The sequence below is a fragment of the Sinohyriopsis cumingii genome, unplaced genomic scaffold (assembly GCF_028554795.1).
Source record: "Sinohyriopsis cumingii isolate HCF-2022 unplaced genomic scaffold, ASM2855479v2 utg001387l, whole genome shotgun sequence".
Taxonomy (NCBI): domain Eukaryota; kingdom Metazoa; phylum Mollusca; class Bivalvia; order Unionida; family Unionidae; genus Sinohyriopsis; species Sinohyriopsis cumingii.
The window spans coordinates 222,479-240,849 of record NW_028315991.1 but is presented as its reverse complement, the minus strand read 5'-3'; the positions used below and the strand labels follow the sequence as shown (position 1 = coordinate 240,849).

The 18,371-nt window shown below is 34.0% G+C and overlaps 1 protein-coding gene across 4 annotated transcripts in view; it reads left to right on the top strand.

The window, feature by feature from the left end:
• Positions 1 to 18,371, top strand: part of LOC149772585 (uncharacterized) — a 69,028-nt gene that overhangs the window by 19,868 nt on the left and 30,789 nt on the right. For all 4 annotated transcript variants that reach the window (XM_089947614.1, XM_089947615.1, XM_089947612.1 and 1 more), the window contains exon 2: positions 4,606 to 4,812. In XM_089947614.1, the coding sequence (XP_089803740.1) occupies positions 4,606 to 4,812 (207 nt within the window). The remainder of the gene's footprint in view (positions 1 to 4,605; positions 4,813 to 18,371) is intronic.

The following is an 18,371-nucleotide window of genomic DNA, read 5'->3' as shown; positions in this document are numbered from 1 at the left end:
TGCATTTAGAATAAGTAGATAATGGCAAGTATTTTTCATTATCATTTGATGATTGTTAGGTACAAAAATAAACTAATGATACCCGGCGATATAAACTTTGGCGGATTGATAATTACAGAAGTACATGCTGTGAAAGATGTAATGAACGAAAGTAAAATGTAAGGAAGCAAATAAGTCAATTTTGTAGTTCGTATTTCAGGAATGTTTTGCAATTATCTTTGCTATTATCGGAACCGATCATAACTGTGCTTTCAGTATGGAAAGTTTGATATCCATCAGGTATGTGTATAATATTACTGTCAATCATGGGACCGGGTTGACTTGAAGAAGACCGATATGACAGTTCCCATTGGTTGGCATCGTGATGTTTGCCACGTGCGTTTCACGCAAGGTCCAATGTTAAAGGCAACGCTCCTTGCATTATGATTAGTCTTCATACAACAAGATAACAACAATACAAAAGCTCAATACTATCTCAATACCATGATATATTGCACGCATATAATATTGTCTATTTTAGCTCATTAAAAATCTATTTTCCGCAAAACAGATTGCACCTGAACATTCAAATGTAGATTTTTTTTTTAAAGTTAATATTACAGAACTTTAAACTCAGTACGTACAATACGTGATATCTGACTTACTATACCCACCAACCCGTTTTACCAGTTTGTATTACCAATAACAATTAACAAAGATAAATATGCGTAGATTCTTCCTCTCTTGCAAACAATGTGGCTTTGTATCCAGCAAGCATTCTACGAAAATAACCACAACGCACTGTACGCAAATTGCCAATACAATGACGGAAAAACACATCACTCTGCATGGTATGTTTAGTTAACACTCTTTCGAGTACATCCTTGTCGTCGAGTTTAATTTTTACACTTTCCCAGAGTGTCGCGTGTTCTTAGCACACGAACTGCATATATTTTATGACTGTTCAACAATCGAACTATTCTACGTACTCGAAGCACTTGTGTACTTAACGATGCTGTGTGTTGGTGGGGAGATTATTCTATAGCTTAGACAGTTGTGGGGTGGGGGGCAACTATGTATTTTCCTTTTGACCTTATAATCACACGTTTGAAACGTTAGCATATTTACGCAGATAGGTGATTCATAACATGCGCTCGTAAATTAGGAAACTTAGAAACTGATGCACTTCCTTGAGCGAGTGCAATCTGCTAATGTTATCAGTCACAAGTTCTTAATAAGTAGACAGTTCTCTCTAAAATATCCGCGGTACATCCGCTTTCTCAAGTAACAACATTCTTCTCTCTCTCTCTCTCCCTCACACACACACACACACACAGACATACATACATACATACAGACAGACAGATAGATAGATAGATAGATAGATAGATAGATAGATAGATAGATAGATAGATAGATAGATAGATAGATAGATATAGATAGATATACAGAGTCTGAAAGCGTACACAAATAAATCTGAATCACTTGATTACCGTATTTTAAAACATTTGTGGAATACTATGAAATAGCAAACAGACAAGCAAATATTTCTTTGCACGTGCCTCCAATCCACCCTCATGGTAGGATGCAGAAATATCTTTTGAACGGTGGGCTGCCTAATCAAGAAGGCAATGGGTCAATAGGATGGAAACCCTAGTGGAGGCCAAGAGGCGAGACCTCCACAAGGCGCTGCATTTTAATCGTTTGCTGGGATAACGTTAACCATCTAATTGTGAAGAAAACTTACTTTAGAAAACGTTCCGGTTGTTTCATGTTCATTATCTTTTTATACTGGCCGAGAACACCATTTTCACCGCCTACCAAAATCCATTCCCACGCCTCTGCGGTCTGGTCTTGACCATAATAAACACATCCACGAATACGTTTATTAAAATGTCAGAGGCGTAGTCCAATGGTTGCGGCTTCTGTTCCCGATAGGACAAACCGAAGTTGGCTGGTTTGGTGTATCCTTGATAATGGCACTTAACCGTCAATATCCTGATAAGGGCAATAATGTGCTAAAAGTGATCTTAAGATAATGATCTTTTTCCACTTGATGACTTAACGTTACTCTAACCGTAACTAATTACTGTATATTTGCTTGTCTGTCTATTTTTCCCATTTTTCTGCACAAAAGACACATTATCGTTCAGTTGTTCACATCGTTTTGTCATATTCTCATACCCACCTACAATAACCAATTTATATTTTACTACGTAAGACTCCGATCAATAAAAATAAGTGCACACGGTGTTTAAAATGTGCACTATGTCTATGGATGTAACTAAGGCATATAGAAAAACAAAGTAATTGTCGAAGACTAGTTCCCACGTTTCATAAGAATAGTTTACTGTCAAGAGTTTTAACGACTGTAAGAAATTACGTTACTTTAACAGTATGATTCCTATTCTTAGTATTATAGCATGATCCGTCGTTATACGTGTAATTTTATCTTCCATACATTTTGACATACACATGAATCCACTGAAATTGATAATATATATTATCGAGACCCCCCCCCCCCCGTTTGTTTGTCTGTCTGTTTCTCTCTCTCTCTCTCTCTCTCTCTCTCTGAGTGCTGTTCAAAAATTTAAAAAATAAAACTCAACTTCATCGGAGATCTACTTCTATACTTCTATATTTCACATTTCTTTCTTTCCCTAGTTGTTTCAGAAAGACCAGCAGATACTGTTGATAAAAAAAATGATACTTAGTCATCTGATATTTTAAAAGTTTGGTTAGATGTTTTACTGTACATTAATTGACATAGATGATTTGGATTAAAGTCCCTTGTCCAAGAGCACGCCACGGCAGCGGACGTAGACTGGTCTGAGGGTCGAAATCGACAAGCACGTTTATCACTGAGTCACGGCTTTTCCTGAGATGTTATAAAGACGATCGGGGTGGAGTGGGGTGCACTTGTGTCTCAGAAGACTCGTATACCTCCTCGTTAAGTTAACGTGGAGTACTGACAAAAAAGATAAATGCCATTTTATTTTCAAAGTAGTAGTTTTCTTTCTTATTTTCAGAAAGCCCAATATCACCTCAACTCAAAATATAATTATTTTGACGGATTATACATACATACATACATACATACATACATACATATATATATATATATATATATATATATATATATATATATATATATATATATATATATATATATATATATATAATAGAGAGAGAGTAGAAGTAACTTCCATATGTAAAAATATTTGAATTATGATAGATAGATAGATAGCTAGATAGATAACTATATATATATAGAGAGAGATAGATCTTACTTTTTGTTAGAAAATTTGCAGTGTATCAAGTCTCCTGGCAAATAAACTAAAATTATATGTGTCATTTGGGTATTGGCCCAATTCAAATATGATTAAATAAAATAAAGAATTCCAAATTCAGCATTTAGGTTTATGACATATAAACTTTACAATTTATAGTCAATTTTAAATACCTTAATATTGCTGCACGGCTTAATATATACAACTGGACGTAATAGCATTATTTAAAAAATGTGTAATTTAAACAGAGGTCGTTTGATTCGGTTGATAAATAGATAGTATTGCAAATAGAATGCACGCAAACATTGGTCATGTTTTCCTTCTGTTTTACTTCTCAATTAAGCTATTGGTCAGAGAGCGCGATAACAGCATTGGTCGACTTTGTCAAACAAGATAACACAATAATTAATACATAATGTATAGGACGATAAAATCTTTATAGCACTATCTACCAGATAACTGAAACTGTTCTCCAGTATTGAAGAGTATCTTTTTGCCAAGAGTTGAAGCGAACATTTCTTTTTACTGATTTATCCTATTCAGATAACCTATTACCACGTACATCAACTAGTCAACCTACGTACAGACTTAGGTTTCTTCGTTTATCGATATTTAACTTTCTGGAATATTATTTCCTGTCTGCTTGATCAATTACTTGACAGCTTGCTTGCTTGATTTCCTACATAGTGTTTTATACCGTTGAACTGCATACCCCTCTGTTTGGATAATTATTTTCTCTCATCTCCAAACAGTTCAGTTCTGTGTATTCGCATACCACCTCACAAACATCAGGCACAGTTATATAAGTGATCCCTAATTTACAAAACAAAATGTGACATTGCTTAGACATTAATCTACCTTTAGCTAGACAACGAAATTGCATTATGTATGGACATGCATACGTAAGACAGAGGGACATCGCTGATAAATAATTGACAAAATGATTTTATTCCGTCCCCTTCCTTAACCCCCGTTATGTAAGTGAAGAAAAAAATACACCGCACCCACCCCGACACGGGAACTGCCAACAATCTCCATGAATCCCGGTGGGCCAGTTCAGTCGTGTAAATAACATTTCGAAAACAGGTTCATAAATACAGGTAGGCACCTTTTATATTGCCTACTTATGTCCTTTATGTTCTCTTTGTCTCCTTCTTTTCTTAATTTCGGAATAACTCGCTTCCTTGAGCTCATGCTTATTTGGACATGTAACACAATCGTTATGGAGGAATATGAATGTTTTCTAATTATAAAATTTTTACTTTGATTTTATTTTATTTTTTTATTTTATTGTTTGTTGAATTTTGGATAAAATCAGAATAATCTCCGGTTTCAGGGTTCAGCTCATTTACAATAACGAATGAGTCGTACAGATGGTTGGATAGCTTAGATGCCTGTAACAAAATAAACATGACTTTGGCAAGCCAACAGATCGTACGTAGTCACAGATTCTTAAATGCAAGCGAAACTGAAGCATACTGGATACAAGAACTTGAAATTACAAAGATGTTTGGAAGAGATGGTAACCTCAGCTCATATAATGGTAATGTTCTCTCTCTCCTATCTATCTATCTATCTATCTATCTGTTTGTCTGTCTGTCTGTATGTCTGCCCGTCCGTCCGTCCGTCCATCCATCCATCTTTCTTTCTTTCTAACTTCTTTCGTTCTTTCTTTCTTTCTTTCTTTCTCTCTCTCTCTCTCTCTCTTACACACACACACACACACACACACACACACACACACACACACAGACTCACATATGAAAGAAGTCGTTGGTAATTTCATCATTTAACTAAAATAACACATTCGATAGTGTATTGCTATGACCGTATTTGAACTACATTAAATCGCACTACGGCTGCTCATTTGATGATGTCAAGATCCTAGAAATGGCAAAGATATTGTCTTGGAAAAGTACGATAGGTGAATCGCCCAAAGCCAAAGTAAAATGTACCTGACAAAAAGAAGCAGTGGTCGACGCAAAAGTTGAGATCACGTTGGTGAAATGGAGTTAGAACGGGCGAAATTCAAAGAGAATGCACATAATGGAAAGTTAGCTATGAGTGCAAGGAACAGTTTTTATGCACTAATTTAATGCCGCATTCACCTGCCTATTATAAAAAATATAAAAAAATAAAATACACAAGTGATGTCCAAAAGGTCCATATTTGTGAATATATTAAAAGAGAGCATAAAGAATATTATTCACTTGACCAAGGAAGTCAATAGCAGTTCATAGCAACATAAGTTTATATACCCTATTCCAAATTCATACCTGCATTTGTCACCTCCTAAGGTCACTTTCACAGTGCAGACACAAGCCCTTTTGCTAGGGGAAAATTCTGAAAACCACTGTGTACTAAACAGGTTGCTGAAATACAAAATAGTTGCCATCCAAGCCGTTTTTTGAGATACTCTACTTGCTCTGAGCCCACGTGTTTACTGCTATCTGTGGCTAGCTCTTCTTCCCAACCGACTACTGGTATTTCACTATCTACATACTTTAAAGTAACTATGGGAGGTGTACATGCCTCACACCAATATCAAGACCAACACAAGCCTGAACACCTAATTAACAACTATATCCATATCTTTCATTATTAAACAATAATAGATGATCAAGTCACACCACAGCCATTACTTTAATAATACTGACCGTAGCCAATTTACGAAACTGTCCCCTGCCACCCATAGTAACTGAGAGGAAGCAGACAAAGACGAATCGGAGTAAATGAGAGGGTGTTTGACTAATTAAGACTGAGAAAGGGTAAATTTAAGCGAGTGGGAGATCTCGAGCAAGTGTGAAATGGTGAGTTGAGGTAAGCGAATGGAGTAATCAAGAGTCACTGGGAATAATAAAGTGTGCATATGAAAATCAAGCTGGAAAAGTAGAAGTATACATGTGAGAATTCTAGAAAGAAGTAATTGTTTAGAACAACAAGTCGAGTAAACATAAATGTGCTATTGAAGAAAGCATTCTTGCGAGAAGATCGTTTGGGGACGACCTCATTTCCGACGTCCGTAAGCACAAGATTTTAGCGCTTCCTCTCCTCAACTACTTGAAGGAATGCCGTGCGACTTTATAAACAAGGTCTTGCTGGCTCTAAATGAAAATGGCGCCCCTAACACATCCAGTATGTTCGGCACAGCTGACACATTGCAGACATTGTCATCGCTACTCGTCCTCAGTGTATGTTCATATCAACATGGAGTTTTCACAAAAAGACTTCTTATGATTTCTTGTTGATTCTAAGTGAAATGGTTCTGTTCGGACATCCAGTATAACTGCCACGTCATCCTTCTTGAAAATGTTGTTATTGCTATATCATCCTGAACAAAACGTCATGTCGAAATAGCATTGTTATCAGAATATGTTTAGCTGGCCCTGAATGAAAATGGTTCCGCTCAACAGCAGTCTTAAACTATTATTATCGCTGTTTTGAATAAAGGATTATATCAACATGGGGTTTTCACTAAAGTATTCTTTTATCGTTAGTTGGTCATTAATGTGAATAATACTTATCTAAAATGCAATATGGCTATCTGAAAATGTTGCCAATCCGACACCTAATATGCTCAAATTCACGACCTTAATAGCAGCTGATACGGCTAGAACGAGTGTGCTAAATGAAATGTCCAAACAAACCTTAAATCATTATGGATTTTATGAATGAACAACATGAAAATATGAACAAGATGATATTATCCCTTACCAAAATAAAGGTAATAATTAAATAATAATTTTTACAGGAATAATTTTTTATATCATTTTTAACACCGTTAATACTTAACAAGACCCCTTCAGTGATATGATTCCAATGTGAAATTGAATGGGCAGTTGTTAAAGGTAAGTTGCTCGCAAAACCGGCCATATGTTTTGTTTGGTTGCATAGTTGAGCGTTGGAGCACTGGAAGGACTGTGCGATTAGAGTGTTTTAACTTTGGATTGGAGAGTTTATCAATGGTTGCTGACTTTGGTCTGAAGTGAAACGGGGGATGGTGTTAGGGTCTGATGCAGACAAAGCTTGACCATCATCAGCCATATTTTCCAAACCTGAACTAATGAGTTGTTTTATTCAGTGCTGGGGCCCCGAGTGACCGAGCGGTCTAAAGCGCTCTCCGTTACGGATCACTGCCATCTCACCTCTGTCTGCATTGAGTTCGAGTCTCGGATTCAGCCAATGTAGGCATGTGAGAAAGCTTGCCAGGGTGGTTCTTTCCGGGGTTTTCCCGGGTTCTTCCTCCACCATTAATACTGGCCGCCATGTATAGTCTATCGTGTGCTGAAAAATGGCGTTAAACCCTACAACAACAACAACAACAACAACAACAATTATTCAGTGCTAGATCTTCGACGTGTAAGCTTTTAGAGACTACTCACGTTTGTGGTCTTTCAGAAACAAAATATTTCTTGTTGCAAACCCATCACTCATAGCTTGAATTGCTGTTGCACGGAGTGAATGACCAGTATAGCGTTGTACTCCTGCATTGCTGCAGATGTCTGGCATGGATGAGTAGAATCGCTTTGGCTTGACCGGTTCACAAGTATACCATTTGTCAGTAAATTCGGGAGATCTTAGTGATTCTTTACTGTGTAAATAAGACCTTTGAGGCTTGTCACAATTCGGAAGGAAATCTTTTCATAGATTTCACTGGACAAGTGTTTGTGCCAGTTGCATACATTATTTTGTCTGATGTTTCTTCAAGCTGCTCATCAACTGCTTCATGATTTAAAGTAATGTACTCCATGTCAGATTCATCATTTTCAAACTTTAAGGAAGTTGGGGGTCAGTCGATGGTGAAATTCTATACTCTGGTCACAAAATGGATATCCAGCAGATACCATATTCTGAATCGAAAGGCAACAGTGTCAAATTTTTTAAGATACGCATTGATTTTTCCTAATTCTTCCAGTGAAATTACTTGGTAGTGCTGGGTTAGCCTTGAAATACCTGATTTTAAATTCAATTTCAGTTTTGCATTTAACATTGAATTAGAATTTTTGAATTCTCTGTCTTTGACAATGCCAATTTCTTTAACAATGTCCTTCAAGTATCTGTTTATGGCTGCACGAACATATTTCAATGAATTCTGGTGATATTCTTGCGCCTGATTAGCTGGCGTTTCTGTGACCCTGGATGATAAAAAAAATACTGAGTTGAGCTCCAGCGTAGAACCTTTTTAAGTGGCCACTCAGCTTGTCTGACCTGATTATGTTGAAGCCAAGTTTGTGTCCAATAATTTGAATGCACCAAGGTGTAAGTAAATATAAATATATTCATAGCAATACAGTTCTTACGCTTTGCAAGATCATTTTGAAATACCATAAAGACAACATTTCCAGCAATTTGTACATATCTTGAATGGTTATGGTTGGGATTTATGTATGTAATATGGTGACATTTGTAATTATTTCCTTCAACATTTGAAGTCTTTCAAATTTATACAGAAAAATTATTTCTTGAGAAGAAGAATAACAATGCAAAATGTTATGCAATTTCTTTTTCATTGAAATGAATGACTAAACAGCCAAAATAAGTTAACTTAGAAAATCAATTACCTTATGGATTGTTATATACATTTTTCAGTGATGTGGATACGCATTGGTGGAAATAACGTCATAACATTGTCATGTCAACAAAGTATGCACTATGTTATTATATACGTTCAAGATCTATCCATCAAAGATATTTCATGCAATTAATCTGATTATCTTCTTCTTGTAGTTTTACAAGTTAAAATCATTAATCGGTGTTTGAATAATGGTTTCATAAAGTTTTGTTTTTATTTTTGTGAAAATGGTGTCATTCACACCATGCCACCAACACCCACACGACATAAAATAAGCAACAATAACAAAAAAGAACAAACAAACAACAAATTTACTATTGAAAATGCCAATGCTCCATTTTGTGTTTCGTTTAGTAGCCTCTGAGTATTAATTTATTTCAATAGCTTGTACCTCCTCTTCAGATAGTTCTTCACTCTTGGTTTATAAACCCCAGCGACCTCAAAATTGACTGGCCCAGTCCCACGCTATTATTGTTGTTATTGTGTATAAATAAGATAAATAAGATAAGAAGGTTAAACCAGCGCAGTGCAGCACGAGGAAGGAATAAATTAACTATCTGATGTGGATTAAACACACAAATTTATATATGGGTAAATTTACAGTTGAACTTGTAGATCTCATGGACTGTAATGGGTCAATGTAAAACGACAAGTTTAACTTGAAGATCTCATGGACTTGAATGGATCAATGTAAAAAGACAAGTTTAACTTGAAGATCTCATGGACTTTAATGGGTCAATGTAAAATGATAAGTTTAACTTGAAGATCTCATGGACTTTAATGGGTCAATGTAAAAATACAAGTTTAACTTGAAGACCTCATGGACTTTAATGGGTATATGTAAAAAGATAAGTTTAACTTGAAGATCTCATGGACTTGAATGGATCAATGTAAAAAGACAAGTTTAACTTGAAGATCTCATGGACTTGAATGGATCAATGTAAAAAGACAAGTTTAACTTGAAGATCTCGTGGACTTTAATGGGTCAATGTAAAAAGACAAGTTTAACTTGAAGATCTCATGGACTTTAATGGGTCAATGTAAAAAGATAAGTTTAACTTGAAGATCTCGTGGACTTTAATGGGCCAGTGTAAAAAGACAAGTTTAACTTGAAGATCTCATGGACTTTAATGGGTCAATGTAAAAAGATTCGTAAAAATCCGAGACATATTCTTTTTTACAGAAATATTTAATACATCATTAGGTGACTTTACCTGAAGCAGCTCTTTCAGATCCAGATATGGTAATGGACAGATTTGACATAACCTGAATCATGTACATGTTTTATAAAACTGTAGAAACATTGCAAATTGGTGAAAATATTACTGTTTTTTAAACGTATGTCCTATTGGCTTTTTAACAGCGCCATCAAGAAATGTGTCAGGCAAATGTCGTGTCTGAATATTTATGTATTTTTTCAATTGCTAGCCAAAGATCAATATTTAAAAGCATACATACTACATACAGCGGACTTCCTCAATTTTAAAAACAAATTAAGTAGAGTAAAAACCATCTACCTACACTTTCCACAATTAAATGAGAACACTATGTTCGGGCAAATAGGTTCATATTTGTCACGTGGATGATCCATTGCAAGCACATATTGTTGATATGCACGCATATGAAATATACAACCGTTGATAACAAATAGATATTAGTATTGAGACATATCCTTTACAACTAATGTTGGAGTTAAAGAGTGGAAGAGAAGGGAAATGACATTAACGATGCTTCTAGAGAAAGCTTCTAAGAGTGAAAACCTGGAAATGTACAAGAACTACACTTACTTTAAGCCTGCAATTTGGATACAGTTTACACAAAATGAAACAGAAAATAGGTTGACGTTTTAATATGTTTCTAGTGGAATATATATATTATTTTGAACATTCCGTTGGGTCATGGCAAATTAGGATCTTCATAAAATCCCACCCCTAAGAAAAACAAATAAACACCATGAAATAAATATATAAATCATTTTAAGTTGATATTAATACTTGCATGAGCAGCTATAATCTAGCTTCTAAAATAATTTACAAACCTTTATATTATACGGCGAACAACGATCCCAAATTTCTACACGAGTTTTGCAAATTTTACCGGAAACTGTGTTTGCATTTCCGATTACAAATGCCAATACAAACTGACCAATTCCGAAACAAGTATAATATCAAGGTTGTTTGGGAATGCAATACCGAGTCCAGCTGTATTCAAAAACCAGATCATCATGTTATCAATACCTTCATGCAATGTTGTTTCTACTCTTTTATTGCAAGCATCACGTACTATCTATCATTCAATGAATACTAAACTCAAAAACATTGATTTTAACATTGATAAAAAGAGAAAGGACAATATCGGAAAAGCTGTTGGACTTATCGACTAGAAAAATATCAGTAACTCCATTCTACATGAAATGAAGAATATGTAATAGGAATGCAACAGAGCTTCCACGAACATACAAATAGATACCTGGTAAAAACAATCTACCCAAAAATAGTTGGAGAAGAAATAAACAAGGGATATGAAACATTTCTCATCTCAACTACTGCTACAATTCCAAATCATTGTCAGATATTTTAACTTATGATGCGAAATGTTTTATTACCAATCGAGACTTTCAACAATTTACAAATTAATTGACAGATAATTACATTTCATTAAATATATATGAGATACCTCATAGACTTTTTTAAATTAAAGTTGGGAAGCCTGTATATGAATTGAATACCGGTTTGATTATACATCCTTTTCAAAGAGAAAACAAAATATCGGGAGTAAATAAAAAATTCGGAAAATGTTTAGCAAAATGAATGCATTTGCCGCTTGGTTGTTGCGTTCGTATTTGCTAATCATGTGTATTACAAAAGTTGTCTCTCCACGATATGCTGCTTATTTTGTAGTGTTGTCTTTCAGGGCAAATAAGTCAGGCAAGACATCAAAACTTTTCCACTGTGAAGTGCGTAATATTCCATGATTCATTATGTTCTTGTTTATTTTTTTAAAGAATTCAAGTTCACAAGTTTCGCTATTTAAAGTGAAAGAAAACTTGCAAGTACTGTTGAGTGTATCGTTTCCTTAAAAATGAGATAAAAGCTGAACAAGACACATATGAAAATGAAAACAAGGTAATAGCTATTCCAAGAAAATCAAATGATCCAATTGAAGATGGGCAATTAGATGAAATCATATGAATCTGAAAAACAACCAAAGCTGATTTTTTTTAAACAAAAGGAACAAATGCCTACTAAAACAACAGTATTATCAACTCATTGCGTCATGCAACTCATATGTTACCATAGCTTATATCATGCTTTTGAAAAAGCTGTTAAATCCTACTTTTGGCACATTGTCAATTATGACTATTAAATATCTGTTTATGTCAATTCCATTTCCATTAGCTTGACTTATAGTACATTCCCGATAACTGACAAAATTGTTGCTCAAAAAATATTTTGTAAAAGTAAATCTTTACCGCTAGGCTATAACTTTGCAAATGCCGAGAAGAATGATTTTGCCGAATATGCAACATTTACCGTGTCTTTTTCGATGCACTATATGCCTACGTATTGTCCAAATGACAACTATGTTTCTGTTCCAAAAGGGAAGGCAAAAGACATTGTTCAGCATCAACTAAAGTACAGTTGCATGAAATATTACACGGTAAAATACGACGGAACAACTTACAATGTTTACAATATCAGAGAAACAAGTTACCAGTAAATAAGACACAAAACATGATATCTTTCTCATGTAAATAAAGAAACTAGAAATTCATCAAAGAATCCACAGTTATATCATACGTTGCCTTTAGCCTCCATCAGTAAGGCTTGTCATTCCAGAACAAAGTAAAATAAACCCAGACTTCCAGTGATTTAGTTAAAGATAATCAATACAATCGCTTTAGTGACATACACAAAGTAGAATACACTGCCTTAGCTTGGGTGGCGGCTGGTATAGAAATTGATTCAGTTACTCTGGGTACAACATCGTCAAAATTAGGAGCTATATAAATAGTCACCAGTGTAGCTGGTCATTCGGATTTTAATTTGCAACTTGCAATGTGAACGGTATCGACAAAACAATAAACAGGCCGACCAGTGAGAATGAAACTAACCATCAGGTGTTAATTTTAATTATCAACCAGAACAATAAATACAGAACAATACAAATAATCCAACAAAAAACAGAACCAACAATGCCGTAAGACATCATATTAAGCAATTAAAACAATAAATGGGACGAAAGGAAACGGGTGAAAAATCTCGAGAAGCGTAAGAAAGAATAATCATTTTGGAAACGTAAAATGCAAAAAATATAAATTGAAAGCAAAAACTATAATGTCATTATCCTTTGAATGAGTCACAACCTCTAAGTTTTAAAAATTTTTGCTTTATAAATGTTTCACAATAAACTGTATGCCTACAGTATCGTTCGAGAAAATATTTAACCAATGGTAACGATGGTTAGATGTAATAGGAGATCGTTCTCTTTGAAGAGAACACAAAGCAAAAACGAAATAACAAGTGTTTAAAAATTATGGTGATTTTTACGGCCTCGAAATCTTTATGAAAATAGTGAAAGAGGGAAATGAATGTAAATAGAGACCACGAATATATTATTAATGCACACCGGAACAAACACAACTCACATATTTACAACGTACTGAACAAATAAAAGAGAAATCGTTTGATAGATGCTTTGCCGAATGATGTGTCAACAATTTTCAATTACTGTGTGAATAGTTACTGAGAAACGTTAAAAGTGAACTCCAACGAAACTATCAAGAAATTTAAAATCGAATTAATATTTGTAGCGTACTAAGACTAATCCGAATAAATACTAACTAGGAACAAGAATATTCTCTCAGAGTGCGCAAAGCAGACATGATTTAGAAGCAATAATTAAATAGATCGAGTACAAAGAATATCCAAAGGAAATATGTAAGAATGCAAGATGAAGGCTATGTAAACAACTCGCGATTTATCTTTTGCAGATTCGAGTCAAAAATCGAAACTATCAAATAGGTCACGTGCAATGTTTTACCTGCTGAGATTAACCACTCTCAAACAGATACAAAATATTATATGAATAGAGAAATTATAATATTGGCGGGATCCAGTGCAGAATGAACGAATCAATGTAAAATACGAAGCAAATGAAGAAATGTGAAAATGATTTGGAACAGGTTTACGTCTGAGACTGATGTATGCAATATTAATAAAGTTTTAAAGACTGATTATGTGGTAAAACTGGCATAACTAAAACCGATACAAACATAAACACGCATCAAAACTAGACTAAACACAGCAAATATTTTAAGAAGTGAAACTAATATAATTCAAAATGCCTTTAGCTTTCCAATACATCGATTATATCACTGAATGTTTGGCTCTTTATGCTTTAGAAAACCAGTAGTAATAAAGGATTTTGGAAAAAACCCTGAAAGTATGCATACTGCTTTATGTACGAAGCCAATTGGATCTTTTGTTTTTGAATTAGGTGTGAATAAAAGTCATAATTTCAATTGCACAAAAAACAACCATTACTAATGAATCCAAGTGCTAGAATGATTGCTGGACGTTTTCAGAGATGCTAATATACTCAGGATATTTGTTAAGTGCATCGATTTAAGTATGATCTATCATGGTTTCAAGAATTAAATTAATTATAATATAGTTATTAGATGAAAACGCCATTCAAATAAAAATAAAATCAGGCATATTACAATTTTTCTTCATTTGCGTGCTGAACCTTTAAGATCGAGAGCGTTAATATTAAATTTATTTAAGTGGATTACAAATAAACAAAAAACTGTTACTTACTGACTAAAGGTTGTTTTTTTAAAAAAAATATAATTAAAGAATGATTTATTCACTTGTTTTAATCGCAAAGGACAACTATGTCAGGATGTATATTAACAACTGTTTGTGGTGCAAAATGTATTACTCTTAATATCATTAGACATTTCGATTCCAGCAAGGCATTATAAACCTTATTCATTTGCTTTTCCACGTGACTTTAAAGCAAGTACAACACTCACAAAAACCTCCGAAATGATAGAAAGTGGTATCCCAGACTTCAAAATGAAACAATGTTTGTTGAAGTATGAGACAATTCCATCAGAATTATTTGCTCAAACAGATAATGACAAATATTAAGATGGAATTTGGTTCTTTTATTACTACAATATGAGGAATAGAATTATCGACATAGCAATCAATATAAATTTATTAATCTTACTCTATATTCTCCAAAAATTAGCTTGAAGGGTGTTTTGACACTGAACATAAAAAAGGGAGAAGGTGATCGAGAAAGGTTTGTAACACGGGTATAATAAAACAAAGTTCAACAGAGTATGAAAGGCCAACAAAATATGGCTTAATCCAACGGTTGCCAATTAAAAAGGATCCTGTGTTTGCATAATCCATTAACATTCCTTGCTTAAATCCATGATTTGTTCAAGTTATCATAACCTGTTATAAATCCTGCTAATAAATTAAAGAATTCAAAAGTGAATCCGTTACTTCCTGGACGCTTACTATTACTCGTGATTTTTATGCATTTTGAAACTTCCAAACCACTTAATTCGTCCAGTATTTTTCTTTTCTTCATCATGAGTCAATGTAGGAACCTCCAATCTTCCAAGCATGCCATCTAGTTTTATTTTACTTATTTTATCTACGGAGTAATATATCACAGAGATTTTATACATCATTCGAAATTTTAAATTGATTAGTGATTTTTTGCAACGACTTAGCTTTACCCTACGTTATTTAATTTGTTAATATAATGAATTTCTTCGAAGTTACACAAATTAGTACAGCAGTGATAGAACATATAGCGCAGTAAATTGTCATTCTAAGATATGTTCGTGGTTGTCATTAATATTTTAAACTTAGCTTTTTCATTGTATATGCTTCATATTAACAAACTCATTAAATACTATTTGCATAAATCTTTCTTTAAAATATATAAATCAACTATCTTCTCAAAATAACAAACAGACGTCTAAAAATAAGTAATTAAGTGTTAATGTGATGAACGAAACTTATTTGCACAGATTTATATATCTGAAATGAACACGTAGGCTAGTAAACCCTATCGAAACCAACTCAGTGAGGACGAAAATAAAGTTATATCACTGCCCATATTCAGCATACGGCTATCACTCTAGTCAGTCATCCACTTAAAATACTAATTGTCTGGCGAAACGAATCATGCATTTATATAATTATGCAGTTACATACCTCATATACTCTACTTATAGAAAGAATTAAGATGTCTATTGTTTAAACACCAAAAACAGGTGATTGTGATATACCCTAAACACTATTCGGATCAGCTAAAGTCTTCATTCAGATCCCAACTCCACATCCCATCCACCATCCATCCAAGTTAGAGAGTAGTAGTTACCACTTGTAGTATCACTTCACTTACAATTCTCTTTATCTCCTTTACTCTTTCATGAAATGCAACATAGAATGTTGATGCAGTGCTTAATGAAAGTGTTAATAACTTTACATATTAGTAATAAATATACCTTTAACTAAGAATCTTTAAATAAATAATTTCTGGGACTTCATGATCCCAAAGTGAGTAAATATGTTGTAGTGATTATTCTCAATTTTCTACTGTTCAGCAACTATGCGAGCACCTTGCAATCATATACCTATGTACTTCCTTCAGACATTATTTTTCCGATTTTCTCCGTGTATTCCAAAGTTGTTTTGGTGATGCGTTTTCTTAACAGTAGTGAGAATCTCTTCAACAGTTTCTATAGTACCCTCCCAATGCGTCATGGGTCTAATCAGTAAATAATCGATCTATATTGATATTGATCAAATATGTGTGTTATAGTAATATAATGTGATCCAATACTGATGTTTAGTTTATTTCTTCCGAAAGATATGACCTTTTTCGTACTCTTTTGAGCGGTTTATCCTTGTTTGAGTCATCTATCCCGTACAGTTCAATATTTATTTTCCGGGTCTATTAATCACAAGCTATCTGATCTCTTCTTCATCGAAGCATTCCAAACATTTATTCCAGCATTTTCCTCCTTAATTATTTTATTTTCTGTCTCGAGCGTATCGATTCTTTCTGATAAGAACAAATTCTCATATGACATTTTCTCCTACCTAGCTTTTGATAAACATATTGATCTGATGTACCTTTTCATAAATCCTAGGAGACTCAATCCAGTTTTGTTGTATCTTGTTCCTTTGTCAAGCATTGACTAATCTATGTCCGGGTAGGAGATGGGGTAGGCGATGCACTGTTTAAATGTGGCGATACATTACTTTCTGGACCAGCGTATTTTTGTTATTTACTTCCATTTAAATTATTTGATGAACCTTCAGGAATCATTTTCTTACAAGTATTATAATTGTCTACGAACTAACGACTTTGCCTACGTAAACATTGTTACACGAGCATTCATTGTCAGCTATTATAATTAGGTGTACGTTGCGCACTCCTGCTGTGTAAAATATGATATTGGTTTATTTTAATATATGGTACTGTTCAATTTTAGTAGTATATAATATACTGACTATTTGCGCAAATTTTGAATTCGGTAACAAAAGATGGAAGCTTTATTATGAGATTATTTTCAGTGGCATTACTAGTCGTGCTCGTGCTTATGCTACTCCTCCTTGGTAAAAGGCACATATCCCAAAATGTTCTTAAAAAGAAAGAAACATTAAAAAGTAATTCAGTGTAAAAAGTGACACTTCTTACATTTTCCACTGGCAGACAAAGCATCATAAGAGCCAACAAATGAAATTATCATCCACCAAAGAAGACGGATTTAAACTCGGATATGCAGACCTCGACCTCCTCCCCGTTTGGTTTGTTTGTAGTTACGTGTTATGGTGATTGGTATTTCTTGCTTTCACTCTGATTGTGGTCATGGATAATTAGCTTGACAAGATTTCACCATGTTAACATTTTTGGTTTTAAGTCATCTTTCATCATTACTTTGATTTATCAACAAGATTCACATAATCTGTTTGATGCTGTGTTTTACTCTTTATGCAGTGTTTAAATAGAATGTCAGATAAAAATTCATTATTTTTTCTACTTCCAATTTTTGCCCCAATTCATTCATATTTGTGTAGGCATCTGTACTTTCGGAATGGTAGTTAAGATTTCTTAGGTACTGTTCTTTATCAGTCATTAAAGACAATTGCAACATTCGGATCACACTTAAGGTGTAACCAAGAAGCAAACATATACAATATGATCCTTTTGTATTTAATTCTTACAAACGAACACACTAGTTCAGAGTTATGTCCTTTTAATCACTCCCAAGGGTTGACTCTATTATGGTTATTTCATATGCCAAGTCAACATCTGTTCATTACAATCAAACTTTGTTTGTCTCTGTATTTGTTAAATTATTGTAAACTATAGTTTGTATAGTTTACAAGATCTATATATTGTCCTGTAAATTTAGCCGCAAATCATTTATATATTTGCAACATCAAATATGGTATTCATTCTGTGTTCATGCTACATTATTTTATCCA